General features: G+C 34.2%; 1 protein-coding gene across 12 annotated transcripts in view; it reads left to right on the top strand.

The window, feature by feature from the left end:
• Positions 1–18957, top strand: part of ADAM22 (ADAM metallopeptidase domain 22) — a gene marked incomplete at its 3' end in the record, with an annotated part of 236273 nt that overhangs the window by 203171 nt on the left and 14145 nt on the right. Inside the window, exons 26-31 of one of the 12 annotated variants that reach the window (XM_081287157.1) lie at positions 3187–3204; positions 10180–10287; positions 12652–12752; positions 13102–13168; positions 15537–15647; positions 17843–17929. In XM_081287157.1, the coding sequence (XP_081143283.1) occupies positions 3187–3204; positions 10180–10287; positions 12652–12752; positions 13102–13168; positions 15537–15647; positions 17843–17929 (492 nt within the window). Of the gene's footprint in view, positions 1–3186; positions 3205–10179; positions 10375–12651; positions 12753–13101; positions 13173–15536; positions 15648–17842; positions 17930–18957 lie in introns of those variants that run through there. The other 11 variants (XM_081287156.1, XM_081287158.1, XM_081287152.1 and 8 more) reach the window with 11 other exon arrangements.

Genomic DNA, 18957 nt, shown 5'->3' with positions numbered 1-18957 from the left:
ATAATTTTAGCAGTTTTTAGATTTTGAGACAATTCCCTTCTGTTCTGAAAGTACTGAATATTTTTTTTTTCAAAATCACTGAAGTGAGTTAAAATCAACTTAAATTGTGTCTAGTACAAAGGCTAGGTTTCTTTGCTTTTTAATGACAGGGTTTCCTTTACTTAAACCATACTCAAAATCTAGGCAAGACAGTCAGTTAGAGAGCAGCACAATAATAACAGTTATCAAAGAACAGAAGCAGCAGATCTCTTAATGAGCCATTCATCTCATTAAGGTGATACCCCTTGTCCTCAGGGCCTTTATGAAGGAGGCACAACTTTTTGTGATGTACATGAGTGTTTATGTGAAGAAAAGACTGTCATGATATTTGATTTGTTAAAATGAAAACTCCATGTTAAAAAAATCAAAAGCCTAATTCTTCCTTAAGTTTTATAGTTTAACTTACAACTTTTTGATTCTATACATAAATTTTAAAAAGTTAAAAGTCATACTGCTTTTGAATATTTGATACTCTTAAACATTTTCTTAAGTAAATGCCTTCAAGCATTTATTTATAGATTTAATGTGTTCAGTTTCCTCTTTAAATACTTAGGATGTGAAAAATTTCTTTAGTCTACAAAAACTAAGTTTAGTAAGTTAAAACTTAAATATGGTCAACCTTTAATTCTCTTTAGTATTTAAACTTAAAGTCATATTCTGTCCATCTCTAATGACAATGTTCCTGTCCACCAGCCTTGGGTTTTTCTCCATTTGGAAGCCCTAGCACTTTGGCTCGGCATTCCTGGCATTATCTCATTTCACAGCATATTTTTCAGCATGAATTGAACTTGGGTCAAAAAAAATGGGAATTAGAATATTTGGAATTTTAAAGTTATGCCATATTTTTTAATAGGTTCATCTTTGTTCTGTGGGTTGATATGTATCAAACTTTCAATACCTTTCCCACAGAAAGCATTATGTAATTGCTATAATTATTATCACTTAACATGGAGATGTGTAATCAAATTAAAGGAGACACATTTGAAAGACTATATGGCAATTGCTTGTAAGCTCTAAACCTTCAAAGAGTATCTTTGAAAGAGGAGCACAGTGACTTTACGGCCAGGATAAATGTTGTATGCAGCAGGCATTAAAGACAGACAGACTCTCACAGAAGACTGTATTAACAAGTTGCCCAGACAGCATACTAGAGTGTAGAAGAGTGTAGCAGGGATGACATAGTGAAGGAGCACACAGCAGAGGAGTAAGCTCTGCCCTGATTAAATCTGCATCACTTATCTCCATACCAGTTCATAGCAGATGCTTATGAGCCTTTTTTATGTGCAGGTCATTTGGTATATTGCACATTTACATTTGCACACTCTGACTTCAGCAAAACATTTTAAGTTTTAAAATCATATGTCTGAAAAGAAAGCTTTTCATCATATGACATCCCCTTACAACTTCAGGTGGGTAAGCTGCACCTTAGGTCACACTGTTTCCTCTGCCTCCCTGATGCAGGACTTGCGAAGTCATTGCCATCACAAGCATTGCTGTCTTGAAGCAGCTCAGTGGTTTCATTTGGTCACACGAAAATAGAAAGGATAACTGATAGCTCTGGAGGGTGTGATTTTCTGCCACCTACTGATGCATGTGGATATTTCATTTTTCCAATCTTGGTAGAACTCCCTGTTCAGAAAACATGAAACTTTTAACACTTTCCTTTTGCTTATAAAATTACCTGTGTCTGTTTATTGAAATAACCTGCTTTCTATTTGTTTCATTTGGGATTTTACTCTTTAAAATACACTTCTGAATACATACATTTTTCAGGTTGATTAAGAAAAAAGATAAATATTGTTCATATTACAGTATTCTCCTCATTAGTAATTTGAACCTAAATGATTAACACTTTAATATTTCTAAATTTATTTGAATACATTTAGAAATAGAATGAGAATTTAGAAATTTTAATAGAGGAATTAAACTAATAAGTGATATTTCATATATTCTCTTTGAAAATCAAAAGCAGATTTCAGGTCTGGGAACTCAGTTTTTCATTTCTTAGGTCTGCTTGTTAAACTTTCCACTCTTTCTTGAAGCCCTGGGTGGGGAATAGCAGGAATAGGAAATGAGAAATCCTCATCTAGAACTGTATGGCTCAAGTAATCAGCTTGAGGGAATAAAAAGCAAAACATGCTGAATGGAAAGATACCAGGCTTATATTCCCCCCATCCAAAAGTCTTCAAAATTGAAACTAATAACAAATGGGCACTTTTACCCTCTTGTGCCTGTTATGATCTTGATAATGTGGGTGGAATGGATCCACAGGTGGAAGTGCCAGGAAGGATATTCATGTTTAGACATTGTCCTTGATCTTAGAGGAAGGAGTCCCAAATAACTCAGTCTTCCATATATTCTAATTATATCAAAAGAGAAAGTCAACAACTCTTGAAACTCACTGGTATTGCACTGTTACACCCTTCAGAACAATTTTTTAAGATCAGTTTATTTTATCATATGGCAAATAAACATAAGTTTATTTTAGTATTTGGTCAAATAAAAAAGAGACTAAACATGGAGCAGGAATTTCCAATGTGATACTTGAGTGAATAAGTAGTAATAACTACAAAGGTCATCCATAACAGCTGTGAATTAACTCACTCATTTGTCACACATGGTGAAATCAAATGTTCTGGTGTGTATTTATGTTTTCCTATTTGAAATTCTTAGGAACAGCTATAGTTGGGGGTTTGTATTCTAACAAATACATTATGATTATTGTTTCTATGAAAATATAATTAATTTTTGCAAGTAACTGGATTCATCAACTTTATTATTTAAATCAACATATGTATCTGAAAACCTGTATTTAAAATAGGATTAGAATTTTACTAATCATTAGAATATTACTAATGCTCAGTGTAGTACAATTGATGTTGTAGAAAGTTACTCTTTAAAGATTATTTATTTGTTTAAAAATGACAAACTATCTGACAAAAATGTCACCAGTCTTTTGGTGTGACCTTTCCTAATGATAAAGTGGAATTTTTTTGTGTATTCCCCGTTTTAACTCTGCAATTCAGAATCTTCTAGCAAAGTCCTTTCAATTAATGCCAGAGCTTTTATGTTGAGTGCTCTGTTAATGTGCTTCCATAGGTAACTAATTCTTGTGTTTTTCCCCTTTCTCTTCTTGTTCATGAAAAGAAACTATCGAGAACAGAGGTATGTGATTAGATTAATCTGAACATGTAACTGAAAGGTTTAACCCCTGATTCATATCACTGGAATTCATACATGCAATTATAAATCAAATTCACTTTATTTTTATTCTACATTGATCTTGATTTTTCATGATATTGAAATAGTTTTAATTGTGTTATTTTTATTATTATATATGTACCTTAATTGAATTTTTCCATCAAAAACAGACTTCCTTCATGTTAAGTTGTCATGTTTGTTTACATTAGTTTATTGACTTTTCTTTATGTTTATGACACTCTTATTGCCTAATACTATCTGAGGAAATTTATTTTTCTTTGTTACTGTTGTTATATTAATAACTTTCATTCATAAGTGATCATTTATTTGGCTACACTGTAGCTACCAGGGGAATGTTCTGGCACTTGGTGAAAATGTTATTTGTACATGAGAAAAAACAATTTACTCTGATTAGGTGATCACATAGGTAGTTAAAGAAGGAATTTGCATAGTTGGAATCTCTGATTGTCTCCTGTACTTTTTTTATTAAATAAAAATTCCCACAGAGAAAATTATTCAACATAACTTTATAATCCATCTTTGGCAACCATATAAAAAGACATACAAAGAAATTTTGTTGTTCTGTAAGAATTGTTAATTTTATATAAATTGCCACATAGTGCTGGGGCATACCATTCACTTTTCACATTTAAAAAGTTACTAATACTATTAACTATGGATAGAAAAAATTAAAATGTCCTGGAAATTAATAACTCAGACCAGGTCTTGTGTATCATACAGTATTTAGTTCTGCATTCAGGGTATTTGTGCAAATTGCTACCTACTTATCTTTTTCCATAGTTCTATTACTTGCCTGAGACAGGTTAAGAATAAGATGTAATAAATGTGGTGATACTTTTCCAGGCTCTAACCACAACTTTCATTTTTTTCACAAATTGAAAAATTAAACTTTATTTTTCTGTATGTTTCTGTTTAAATCTAAAACCGCTGAAGACTTTAGCCATAAATATCTGTAGACTATCTGTAATTCTAAGATATCCACAAGGTACCAGTTAGCATAGGTTTAGGAAATATTGACCTTGCCCTGGGGTAACTAACACATCATTAATAAAAAATGTGAAACTGAGACAAAATTGACTAAATTTTAGAAACAAGTAGATTTCTTTGTGACTTGTTTTAAACTCTTTTAAAAATATATTTTTAGTTGTAGATGGACACAATACCTTTTATTTATTTATTTATTTATTTATTTATTTATTTATTTATTTATTTATTTATTTATTTTTATGTGGTGCTAAGGACCAAACCCAGTGCCTCACATGTGCTAGGCAAATGCTCTGACACTGAGCTTCAGCCCTAGTCCCCTATTTTGAACTCTTGTGTCTATAGGCACTTGAGAAAGAGCCATTTAGGTTTTTAATTGGGTTGAAATTGATTTAGTCATATCAGAAATCTAAGGTTGGTAGCTTTCTTCAGTGGACTTTGGTTGATATGACAGACAATTTATGTTTGAGCTCCATTTCCAGAGGAACTAAAGCAATAATGTAATTTAATACTGCTGGATATATTAAAAAGAAAGCAAAATGACTCAATTATGTAACATAAGCAAAGCCAAAAGAGTACTCTTAAGTTTTGTTGTCCCTAAGAATGCTATCCAGAATAAGGAAATTGCCCACACTTTACAAAAATGCTTTGTTTAAAACTATGCACCAATTTTTTATTCTAACTCAACATATGCATGGATACAGTTTAAAGCATTTTCACACTATGAATCTCCTGTATTTGACTAATAAGTTTTCACATCTTCTAGTGTTACCATGTCGTCATTTCATTGATGACTACTCTTTTGGAATATTTTCAAATGACTACTCCTTTGGAATCTAGTACGTTTCGAGAGTTTTCACAACTACAGTGGGTATTTGTTTTATATATTTGATATATTTCACCTAAAGCTTTTTTTTTTTCATCCTTGTCCATAGCTAATGAATGTTAGACTTGTACAATAATTCTCAAAATGGAGATTAACAGTGAATGGACTTAAATCAGGAAGTTATGAATATATAGGTATCTTTTGAAGGATTTTTCTTTCTGAAGATATGTTAGGTTTTTTTGATTTTTTTTTTTTTTTTGTTTCATTTGTTTGTTTTTCAAGTGTCAGGGATTGAACTCAGGGCCTCATACATGCTGGGCAAGTGCTGAACTATGGTGCTACACTTCTAGCCCTGACAGTACATGTAATGATGGAGAAGGGGTCAGGCCAACAGAACAAAGCATGCATTAGGAAATTTTTAGTCTTGTACAATTATTTGTAGTCATTCAAATAAATATCTGTGAGTTCCAAAGGATGACAAGAAGTAGAATTAAGAATTTTGGGTTGTCATTGTCTTAAATTAAGTTTTTCCTGTGATGGGAGGAGCAATTGACAAGGAATTAGGAATCTAGTATGAGATATTGAGAAATCACAAGTTTCCTCAACTCTATAATCAAAAAGAGTTCTTTGTAATCTTTAAAGCATTATGGTAAAGAGAAGTTATTTGTATGTGGTTTCTAAAGACTTTGTGTTTCTCTGATCTTCAAATAAAAGAGGTGGATGTTGTTCTCAAAGAGGAATGTAGCTGTCCTCAATCTGAATGAGGCCCACCCCTACCAGCTGAGCTGGTAAAGGAGTTGGTGAACATGAAGGTTTGCTTTGACACCAAAATCAAGATCTAATAAGTATGTAGTGTCTCAACATTTTCAAATGATACATAACTTTCAATTTATTTGAGGAGACAGGCAAGTAATTCTGTAATTGAATGTGACAACCTGATAATTTTCCCTCCTGAGAATGTGTCCTCAAGGTTTTAAGTATATTAAGGATTGTGTTGTCTGTTTACTTGCAAGTTGACAAAAAAGATGAGAAGCAAGCCTATTTTCTTTCTTTTTGTTCACAAATTGCTTACTTAAAAAAATAGAAGCCCTGTTCTGGGACCAGTGGAGGCAGAACCCCACACATGTACAATTAGTTGAAACCTGTCAGTGTCACCTTATGAAGCATATATCCGTGGAACCAAGGAGCCATGCAGAAGCTCCTTTATCCTTTTTCTTTAAATTTCCAGGAAAAAAAAAACACTCCACACTTTTCACTTGATGTTATTATTTGTATCATAGTATAATAGCTTTAGGATTTAGCAGTTGTGACAAGAATTATAAGTAGGTTTTAGTTTTCAGGCCTGTTTGCAAATAGAGTAAGAAATAATAAGTGAACTTAGATTTATAAAACATCCCTATTCAGCTGAAACCCTTTTCTTTTCTGAAATGAACATACATTACTATGATTAATGAAAAATAGAATATAATAAATCATCTTTCTGATCTATGGTTTTATCTTAAGCAGTCTACTCTTTTCCACCCCCATTTCTTTCTTTTTTTATTTCTTTTTCTTTTTCTCTCTCATGTTTTAGGCACTTTGTTTTCTGCTTGTGGACTTCCTATCTTTTTTCCAAACCTTTCTTGGTTTCTTTTAATATTATTTCAGTAATATTTATACATCTGTTAATATACTATTTTAGAAAATATTGGTATACCTTGAACAATACTTCTTAAAATAGTAGATTAACAATTTCAATAAGAGAAAGATTAAGACTTATTTAAATTTTTTTCTTTCATGTTCAGTAAGCATAAGTATTGTCAAAATTAATATTAAAGATCAATGGATGCTTTTAGGAAAGATCAGACTTCTCTTATAACAGGATCAACAATTTGCTTAAAGACTTTTGGGGTGATCCCAGAAGTCTTTTTGAATGCTTAAATTTATAGTGCTCACATAGCTAGATGATTTATGAATATAAACATGTTATCTTCTAAAATAGAATAAGAACAAGAAAACAATAATAATGAATACTGTAGTCCTAGAAATAAATAATAATTAACAGTTTGTATGAATCAGCTCCTCCAAAGTCATTAAGTTATAGGGATTGTTTCTTGTGTTAGAGAATAGGATTACCTTCAAAGAATGTTATCGAATGAGATGCATCAATTCAAAGCACAAATTGGTATGAAAATGTGTAGAGAGGAAAAAAAAGACAATCTGTAATTAATGTAGGAAGGGATGACCTTTGAGGAAAAAGAACTTAATTACATAGCATTCATTTTGGTTATTATTTACCAAAAATCAAGTACATGTCTAAAATGTTTGCATATAATATGAGAAATATGAGGTGATTTTTCCTGTTATAAAACCACTAGCCAGGCCATCAACCAAGGTAATCACTTTCAAATTCAGATTTGAGGGAACATGAAAAACACTCAAAATGTAGGAAGAAATCTGTAAAAATTATTAATAAAGAATTAGGGGGAAAAGTTCAGTTTAAAATTTTTAAGGGCATTATTTAATTGATTTTTTATGATGTTTCATAACAAATGATGCAAGATTATTTTATTGACCCTGGGGACCTAATATTCTCTACTTCCTCTAAAACAAGAAGAAATAGTTTTTTTAAAATGCATAATGAATATTTTTAAAAGATAAATTTATGGACAGTGAAGAATATTAAATATTATTCTTAAGAGTTTTTTTTAAAAAAAATTCAAAACCTACCACAGGAAAAAAAGTATGAAAACAAGTTGCATCCATTCCTTGTGGAATTTTCAGGAGAATGTGGAAAATTAGTTTCTGTATGTTGGAGACTTTATAGGGAACATAGATAAGAATCAAATCTTGCTGGATTGTTAAAGGAGGTGGTGCCCCAGAAGTACATTAAATTGAAACTGCCTTTCAGCTCCTTGACTGAAGCCCATAGCTTTTATGTTTACCATTTAGGATGTTTGTGCACTGTGTAAAAAGTGACCGTGACCACAGAGAAGTTACCTTGAAGAGGTGGTAAAACATTCTCAGTCTAAGACAAAACAGAACTAGGTTCCAATGTGGGAGGTAGTCCATTGGCACATGCAGTATCAGAATGCCAGGGTAAATACCTGAAAGCCAAAAATCTGTGAAGAAAAGGTCATTTGGCGAAAGAAAGTAAAAAGAAAGGTTTGGTGTGGTTCTGAGCTCTTATATAATAGCTTGTTTTTGTTTAATTTGAATTTGTTGAGGCACATCTCATTGCCTTCCTAAGATCATCATTAAAGGTAATAGGGACAGAAGGACTATATTGGCCATCAATATTGTTATTGGATGATAACATTCTGACATTATGATGCTGACATTCTGTAGTAATCTTTTTAACATACTTATATAATACAATAGGGAAGTTTCTTCCTTGAGACAAAATATGGAACTCTGATTTTATTAAGGGCATTTTGTTTTTCAAGTATTGAAGGAGTATGTTCCTAATGTGGGATAAAACAAAATATGAATAGAGATCAAAGATCTCTTACAAAGGAAAATATATTGTTTGTTGTTACTATGAACACTATAAGTATCAAGGCTTATATATTTTCCCTATAAAATTATTTTTTCATAATAACCAGGAAAAAGAAAAGGTAACTGTCATGAGCTGAAGTCACTTATAGAATTAAAAAAATATATATTTTGGAGGAAACTGTATGAAAAAATTATGGGTAGAATCAATATTATAAACTAGTTAGTGAGAATTCCTTTTTTTAAATTAAAATATAGAGAAGTAGCTTAAACCATACAAGTTAAAGTACATACTTTTTATTTCCATTGAAAACTTTTTGAGATTTGTAGAGATGTGTTCACATAGCATTGACATAATATGACATGGGATGTACAGTTATCAGAAAACAAATGATGAAATATTTTATATATTTACAACAATTTGGGAATCAATATAGACAAGCAGACATCTGAAAGTGGCATTTGGGGGTTGAAATTTAGCATCAGTAAGTAACCAAGCTTATCATAGTAACTAAGGAGAAACCAAACATGAAAAAGGAATTAGCAAATTTGTGCTATTGTTGGAGATTTATTTAAGTGTAGCTCTGTTTAAAATTCTTAGTCCAGTGCTAGTTTGTGCCACCTTCAGTGATAGTGCTGGATGAACTGAGTCAGGTTTGGGTGCAAGTTGTCTATTTGGGCGACACACACTGGCAGGTGATTGGATTGGCACTGTGAGAAGGTTGACTGTGGGGGCGGTGGGGCTATATAAAGTTTCTATCTGGTTCACTTAGAAGAGGTAATAAAAATCTGTACCAATTTTAGTTTGTTCAAAGAGAGAAGAATGGGGTTAATACCTGTGCAGATTAAACAGCTGTTCTTGTTCTCCTACCACAGTGGAGATGGAGGATTGCCACCCACTATCCTCCTACAAATGTCCTTCCATAGTCTCCACAGAAATTCAGTTAACTGTTCAACCCTTTCTTCCTCCTATTAAATGATCTTCCTTCACATATTCAAGTGTACAATTATAAAATTACCTTTTTGATTCAACTTTGAATCTTCTTTTAAATTTTTTTCCTTTTTTTATTTTAAATGAACAATGGAGCTCCACATGGAACATTAAACTCTAATGAGAATTTATCTGGATTCAATTATAAAATAGCTTAGAAATTAATCAGTTCTTTTAAAATTAAACCAAGATTACGTTCATTTTGTTATGTTTAGAAATCATGAATAGTTTATTCATCATGGTGCAAAAAAAAACCCTCAAAACCCAATTGCTTTGTCTGGGTAAGAACTGTTCTACTATGTGTGCTTCAACATCAATTTTTTAAAATTGATACTCAGCTAACATCTCTGAGTATAATGAAGTTACAGCGAAAAAACAAACAAAACTCATCCTCCCATGTTTTCCCTCTCAAAGCAACGCTTTATTCATCCAACCTATAAAGACTTCAGTGATTGCATTTCTGACTTCAACAGTTAGAATGACTTTAATTTGTCACATTTATTAATAATCTTATGTGTTGTTATAGATTTGATTCATGTAGATCATTATCCCTACCTCTCTTTTTCCTAAAATAAGATTTGTATATGTCTGTGTTCATGTGTGTGTCTTGTTTTCTGACTCTGAAATGTTTATTATGCCTTAGACAGTTACCCCAGGGAGATTATGTAAAAAAGCCTGGAGATGGCGACTCTTTTTATAGCGACATTCCTCCTGGAGTCAGCACAAACTCAGCATCTAGTTCTAAGAAGAGGTCTGCTTTTCTGTCGCATTTTCAGATTTCTACCTGTTCCATCACACATTATTCCATTAGTCAGAACATTTCATTATTTTGCAGCAGGTTTGATTACTTCTTCCTTCTTTCTTGAATGTTAAAAAATAGTATCCTTTGTTCTTTGATTACTCTGCTTCAAAATGCCATATGCTCAAAACTACTTGACCTATAAATCAGGCCACAAAATTGAAACAAAAAACAAAATAAAATAAACAATAATTCTAAATCTGTTTGGAAACCTCAGGGTCTTTCAGTCTTGCTCTTATATAGCTTAAGAAACTATGCATAGTACTTAATAATTTTAAATGGTGAGCTTTATGTCATGTTTGGTAGTCAAAGAAAAAGGTTACTGTCATGCTTCAATAAAAGCAGTTAACATAAATTGGTAATATAAGTGCTGCATTGACTATTTTTTTAATTTTATATATATCAAAGCTAAGCTCGCTGTGAAACAAAGATTGCTTCTTTGTGAATCATGTATTGAATATTATAATTTTGCCTTTTTTTGGAATGATTATTTGCAGACTTTTATAACTTACACCTTAGTTGACAAATTAATTTAAGTATGCTTAATAATTGCCTGATTTTTATAATAATAGAGGTGGGATTTATCTATTATTTCTGTCTTGAACTCTGATGATATATTCTTATTCTAGCATCTTAAGGTGTATGACACCATTTAAAATTCTGCATGCTTTAAAATTGCTTGAAAATAAATGTGTAGAAGAAACAAATAGTTGGAATGTTGTAGGGAATGAGACATACCACATTGAAGGAAGCTAAAATATTCTTGTAGAAGAATTTCTTTAACTAAAGAAATGGAAGTAGTAGGGGAAAGGAAAAACGTTTTGGTAGCCCCACTCGTGACTTCGGGCACATTTGTTGCTTTGCAGTGTGAGGGTGAAACATCTAGTTTATTGAGAGGAATCTGATCTCTTCTGGTATTCTAGGGAGAGTGAATAATCTGTAAAAATTCTGCAGTGGTGCTCAGTCTTTATCAACATTGATCAGAAAGGTGAATAGAAGGAATTGGTGAATTCTATGTGGGAACTCTATGCGAAGGATAGTTTTCACTTAGATATCAGAATTCAATGCAAAAGATGAAATGCTACATTTTGACCCACAGAAGGGTGTTTTAAAATTTTTAGTGTTTTAATTTATTGAGGGATTGATGGCTAAGAAAAGAAGATGACAAAGATTTACTTGAATTCTCTCATTATATAAGTATTTTCTTGGTCAAATGCAAAACTTTATATAATATAGAAAAAAATAGAGAAATCAGTGGGTTCCAGAAGGATTTCTGTTGTCCTTTCTTACAAAATATGAGTCATTCTCTAAGAAGCAAATCATGTTGAAAAAGTTCCAACCTACAGCATTGATGTGTACCAGTTGTGCTGAGTTCCATGTTTTCACTCATCAGCAGAAGACTCCCTTTAAAGTAGATATTATTAGCAACTAACCAGAGTGACATATGAAAAATATTTTTAAGTATAGTACTATTTTATCAAATACCTAAAAAAGAGCTTGAAATATTCATTTGAATTGTTAGAAATTTTTCAGTGGGTTACTATTTTTAACCAGTTAAAAATACATCCAACGGTTAGGCATTTAAGTATATGTAATTTGTCAAAATTCTTTTGTTATGTGGTACAAGGTAGGTGTATAAATTTTGCTTCTTGTAGCTAATTCATTTAAAGATGGTAGGACACAATTAGCAGAAGGGCTGAATGGTACATGGGCTTTGTGAGAAAGAGTTCCATGGTAAACATCTGATTTCAGTTCAGTTATCAAACAACTAACTGAAATGTACTACACATCTTTGGAATATATTTGGGGAGAAAAATGCCAAATCCAGAAAACTAAATATTACTTTGATAAAGGTTAACTAGGTTCAGTTAAGCAAATCTTAATGTAATCTCTTGGAAGTCCATGTTCGCATAATATTGGAATGGAATCCATTGCTTTACAATTAAGAAACATCTATGGTGGGACCCCATTATAAATGCTGCTGCTGGGGTTATGTAACTGAAATACACAGCGAATTTGCCATTTGTGGTTGCTGTGTTCTGGGGCAGGTAAATTGGCTTGTATTATGTCCTGATACTTTTCATGTATAGATTATTGTAATGGGGTTCCATTGTATTTGACTTTTCTTAAATTGAATGTTGTGTATTTCTGCCTTTTTCATGAAGACTTTCATGTTCTCGTCATTCTTTCATTTCAGATTTTTTTCTTGATTTATTTTATTTGATGCACAGTAATGCTAAGAAGTTTTGCTTACTAATTTCAAAAAAGTTAATTTGCTTACATTTTTGAACAATATGTAAATATTTTCAATTTCAGGTCAAATGGGCTCTCTCATTCTTGGAGTGAAAGGATTCCAGACACAAAACATATTTCAGATATCTGTGAAAATGGGCGACCTCGAAGTAACTCTTGGCAAGGTATAAGGGTAACATTCTGAATTCATCTGTAGATCCAGCCCAAGTTTTGTATTCTGTGCTCCCTGGATGTAAAGATATGTTATTTCCTGTAAGCTCTTTAGCTCTTCTCCCAACAGAGAGGAAACGTATTTGGAATGAGAGTCTAGTTTTGTTTTCCATGGATGGGAAATGATGGGATTTGTTAGCACCAATGTACTGGATACATTGGGAAGGCTGTAGAGTGTGCAGCGCCCCCTGTCTTCTAGGGTGGTGCTGGTTTTGAATTATACCCATTTGAAATACTGCATAATGAGTGATGGAGCAATCATTTATTATTTGGAAATCTAGCTATAAACCTTTTTTTTTTCAGGTAATGTGGGTGACAACAGAAAGAAAATCAGAGGCAAAAGATTTAGACCTCGATCTAATTCAACTGAGTAAGTCTGAACCTCTAATGGAAAAAGGCACTGCAAGGTCCTGGGCAATTAGTGTCAAATGTTAATTAAGCTGATCATCAAAGAACAGTAAACCTGCTTCTGGTCTTGGTTTTGTCTTTAAATTCTTTTTGCCCTTTAAAAATTAACCATGGCTTTTCTCTTTTACATAGGCATCTCCGCAACTGTGCCCATACCAATATTCACTGCTAGTGGGGGGCTCGCCCTCCCTGTGAGCCTTTCCCTCCAGTCACCTGCCATGTGGTGTCTTGGTTCCCGTTGAAGGGAATTTTGATAACATTCCTTTCTTCTCATCACCTGGGGTCCAGCCATTTCAGAGGGTCACCCTTCCTTTCCCCAATACGCACACAGCCCTGGAAGCATCAGGGGAAAACTCCCACCAAACTAGAGCATGATGGTGCTCAGGTCTGAAACCACCGCTCCGAGGTCTTCATGGCTGCAATCTAAGCATTCTCTCAGACTAATGGAATCAGTTTCCCTTTTAAATTTTCCTTCTGAGGACATTTAAAAGGGCATTTACCTAAACTTGCACTTTAACTGAATCATTGTCACTAAATGCAACATTATTCATTTTAAATGATAGCCACAATTTTTTTTTTTTTAGTGCAGGTGGGGTTGGAAATATATTTATTTGAATCTTTTATAATGAAGTAAACACCATGCACTTTTTTCTTTGTTTTTTTCCACTTAAGAAATTACAATCAAAACACAGCTTCCTTAAACCTTTATCTCCCTTCATGGGATGAGATGCACTTTTAGTAACCTTTTGGACCCACCTTGCTACTTGGTTTTAATTACTTGTGCTTTTTAAAGCCACCCAAGTTTTTCCACTAATTTTTCACTGTAGTGGTAGTTATTGTCCCCAGGATCTCTACTGCTTCTTCATGCCTTAATATTTTAAAAGTCTGAATAGCAGGTGTTTGTTAACTGCTCATCAGAAACTTATGTTAGCTTTTTCCATCGTATACCCCAGCTTTTTCAGTCCAGGAATAATAACATTGCCCTGAAATTTGGACCTTCCACCTGAATTATATTGTCTTGTAAGTGACTTATCCAAGTTTACTGGAGGATCCTTAACCTTAGAAGCAATAGACAATTTCAGATGATACCATTGCATGGTCCAGAATGGCATCATAGAACTCCATCATAAGTAACTAATCTGTTAGAGTTTATCTTATGCATTCCCAAAGCGCTTGGATGCTTTAGGGCTCATTGTGGATAAACTCTTCTTGGAATGTTATTTGATTTGTTTTGCATGAGGTCACCTGGTAAGAACTCCTTAGCTTCTCAGTTGCTTATAAGAGTACAGATAAAACTGTAAAATGTTCTATAGAACTTCCTCTGTATATTACTTAGTGTTTTAATAATATTTCCTATAACAAGGTTTCAACAACTCCCTAGTGGGGACAAAAAAAGTTCCATAGTATGTTAAAGCTATGAGTGTAGCACCCAAAGAACATTTGGTGTTTAACAATGTTTATACAGTATTTCCTAGAGCAGTCATTTATTTTTTAAAATTTTGGGCAAAATTTGCACCCACAACATGAGATAAAAACTATAATACTACTGATAGTATTTTTGAGAAATCTTGATACAAGATAAGTCAGTTATAATATTGAACAAAATGTCATAATAGAACCATAGTTAGGGAGAAATATTAAGGATTCCTTCAGATTTTTTCAGCATTTTCTGCTGTGGTTTCATGACTGATGCTAGTTAAATGGAGCCAAGTTTGTAATGCTGATCCCTATTCTCATATATCTTCTTGTATGGGAATTCTCTCTATATATATATACACACACACATTTATATACTTCTTTAGAAATAAGGGTTCCTGGGCTGGGGATATAGCTCAGTGGTAGAGTGCTTATTTAGCATGTATAAGGACCTGGGTTTGATCCCTAACATCATAAAAAGATAAAAAGGAATCTTGATACATAGCCTCTCAAGAATAAACCTGGCAAATTTTTTATGCGTTCCATATACAACTAATCCCATTTGATTCAGATATAGTAATGCCATTTGTGTGACCATAAGTGCAGGAGAATGACCACAGGAAAACATCTTTTGTTTTGTTTTGTTTTGTTTTGTTTTTACATCAGCGGTATTTTAGGTCCATTATTTCAACATTCCCTTAAGTACCTTATCATCCCAAAAGATGATGAAAAATTGGGACAGAAATTAGAACATGCATCACAAATACATGCTGTGCTCATTAACAAAATAAAATATCCTCATTTGTTATTTTATTTTCCCACTCAAACCTCTTGCATCTTCCTCATTGTTGTACATGATGTAACATTTTTTTTTTTTTGGCTTAGACTTTGTATTATATATTGTGTTTTTACAGGAGGGAGCCCCAAGCACCTGAGCCTGGGCACTCCCTCGCCCAGACAGTCCCATCCCAAGGCATAAGCCCAGGGGGCTCTGACAGCCCCCAGACAGGGAGTCTGGATCACAGGTCAGTCTCACCTGCCCCTTTACTCTGGGCTGCCACTTAGTCTCCCTCCAAGCCCCTTCCTTGGCTGAGAACAGGGTCATTTGATCTTTGGCCGAGCCCTCATGTCTGCTCAGAGGTGCTCCTGGTCCAGCCAGCAGCAGCTAAATTTCCTCTGCCCTTTCATCCTGGAGAATGTACTGAGCTCTCCTATCCCGTCTGATGCATTTTTTTTTTTTTTTTTGCATGTTGCGCTACAAGCCAAGTCAAAGCACGTAGGCAGGTTTATTGCAGTTTGATAAAATCCCATCACTGCAGCCACCATGACCTAGAGATGTTAGGAAGCCCACTATGAAGGCACTTTAATGGGCAGGTCCCCAGAAGGACCAAACAATTTGGAGTTCTCTTCAGTGGCTCTGGTGACGTGATCACAGCCTTCTGAAATGCTCCCTGAAACAGAGGACAGTGTCCATCAACTGCAAGACCAGCCATGTGATTGTAGCTTTCATGGAACCACCATGGTACCAGCCCTTTGAGTTTCTAAGGTTATCAGTGAAAGGAACAAATGTCTCCTCCAGAAGTGGCCGTCTGCCTGTGGGAGACTCAGTTTGCTGTGGGGCTATGTTTCACCTGATGACAGCTGCATGGGCTTTTTCTACAGTTTTCCCCAGGCCAGAGCATTCACAAGCCTTCATCAGTGGCTGCACTTGCTTTTTGACTTTTTCTTTTGGTTCAGAGTCTCAGTGTTAATCTTTATGCAAGTTTTCATTGGCTATCTCTGCGAAAAGTGCAAGTTGGCAATGGTTGTGGCTAAAGAAAAAATTAGTGTGAGTTGCTCCTGAGTCAGGAGACCTTATCTTAGCAAAAATGGTCTTATGAATCTAAAAAAGCTGCAAAGCCCTTCTTTCAGGAGGGCATCACGATGCTCTTTTGTAGAGTACCTTGGTTATGGCTAAAAATGAAAGAAAGGGCTATGGAAAAATAACCTAATTTTTTAATGTAACTGTGGAAATGCGATTTGGATCTAAATATATTTACAAACAGCTCAAGAACTAAATGTGGAGGAAAGAAGCAAATGTTAAAAACAAACAATGTGTTTTTTAATTTCTTCTTTTTCGTTTCCACGTAATTTAAGTTTTACAAAGCTTGGATCTTCATTGCCTATCATATCTTTAAAAGTCATTTTTTAAAAGTGAAAACCCATTCAAACCCTCAAATTCTATCAATACTGAATTTATTAAATTTATATTATTTTACGAGGGCAAATTCTAAGGGGATGTGTTTTTGCTTGGCCCCCAGGATAAAAATAAAAGGAAACTCTAGGCCAAAATACAACTACAGCTCTGACATTGCTGCCCTTATTGTTTGCATGATCATTCTGATACAGTAATTGCCATATCCATCAGGGAAATTCTCACTAAGGTCATCATTATTCTCTGGCAGTCATTCACACAGTGTACCATCAGACATTCAGAAGGCAGCTCTGAGGGCCATTTCCTTCATGGCACCATGAACACTTCAATCTGGAATGCACTGAGGAGAAAGGAACATGTGGCCACAATTAAATTACTAAACCCAGCTTCAATATCATGGAGGCCTGTTTGGACCCACTTTGTGGGGCTCCGGGAGCAGAAGAGCATGGGACCTTTTTGGCTCTTTACAATGCTGACTGGGGGGGTCCTATCTGTTGATTCCAGCTTGGGATATACTTCAGGGACTAAGACAATGGCCATATAAAAGCCTTCTTCTCATGTTGTAATGAGAACTTTGCTCTTTTAAATTGTGTTTGGGGTTTTATATGCTCAAATGCCAGGTTAAAATTGCAGCTGCCTGAATATTTTCAAAAAGCACCTTTATTATTTGAAAACCAAGCTGCTGTATGAGAGGTGGCCTGGGCAAAGCCACTTTGGAGGTGGGTGAATGGGGCTGCTGACAGTGCCGTGATTGAAAGTGAGTTTCTGATTTACTTTGGGAAGCCACTGGAAAAAGCTTTCCCAGAATTGTCAAGTACGTTCTCGAATGCCCTGAGCCTGTTGTAGCTGAGATTATTCTCATGCCATTGTATAAACTGCCTCATAACCACCCAGCATCTGTCCTGGTTTATTTGCCATAGTCACTTACATATGGAGGGTGAAGACCACTTGCTAAGCTTGTGCTGTGTATTTTCAGATTTTTCTATCTTGTTCTGCTTTCTTTGTTCCTTCCATTGCTTTCTGCAGGTATTTAAATCCATGGTTCAAAAGAGACTATAATGTAGCTAAGTGGGTAGAAGATGTGAATAAAAACACTGAAGGACCGTACTTTAGGTATTTTATAAATTAATTTTATATCCTTTTCAAACTCTCCCAGCACATACAAATACTGTAGTGTGACTGGTTCTCTATCTTGTATCTCCTAATACAAGTTCCTAGAGATGGAAAAGGGTCCTTGTTTATTTGCTGCCGTTTGGAAGGGTTGCCATTTAGTGCATGTCCCTATCACCATCTTGAGCTTTTAGTAGCTTTCTCTTCATTTTACGCTGTGTAGTGTTCTATGGGCATGAAACATACTTTCCACTAATAAAAAAGCACTATTAACCTCAACAATTTAATTTCCAGAACCTAGCAGTTTCTTAATGCATTTTTTTTCTACTTACTGCCTAAGAGGGCACAGTACATACAAAAACTCAAGGAAAAAACACACAAAGACGCTAAACGAAATGTAGTGAATTTCACTTGAAGGAGAAACAATGATTTGATCTACCTTGAAAAATCATTGAGATAATATGGACCACATGAGAGCACGTGGAATGAGTTTAGGTTTTCTTTGTTCATTTCAACCATTTGCTACCAGAGAAGGCACGTGCTGAGAAGAGTGTTTTATGGATTCTCAAGAAAGCACCTAAGAAATTTTTTATGTAAATCAAAATGTTGTCTGACACATCAGATATAACAGAAAGCAGAGAGGAAACATGTTCTTGACTCACAAAAGAGAAGAACATTCCTCCATTTTAGAAACTGTTGAATTTATTCAACTTGTTATAGCTCTGTGTAACATTAGAGATCAGAGAAAATTTCCAAGAGCTCTTAATGGATTTTTTCTTTTTTGCTCTTTAGAATATCAAAATGGTTTCCTAAAGGTAAATGTCCACTCTGTATCTGACAGATTCATGGACAATTATGTGAAGCAGAAATAGGCTCAATTACCCTCTCATTTGAGGACAAGTTAACAATGAGCTTTCATAGTACTTTTGACCATGACTTGGGTCAGCACTGAACAGATACCAAAATATGTCTGTATATTTAACTCTCAGCACCCATGTAAGGTGGACTTTCTCTTCCAGTGTACCATTTAG

The sequence above is a fragment of the Spermophilus citellus genome (genome assembly GCF_964194105.1).
Source record: "Spermophilus citellus genome assembly, chromosome: 3".
Taxonomy (NCBI): Eukaryota; Metazoa; Chordata; class Mammalia; order Rodentia; family Sciuridae; genus Spermophilus; species Spermophilus citellus.
Note: the sequence above shows the minus strand (reverse complement) of the source record. Positions and strands in the feature narration are given on the sequence as shown.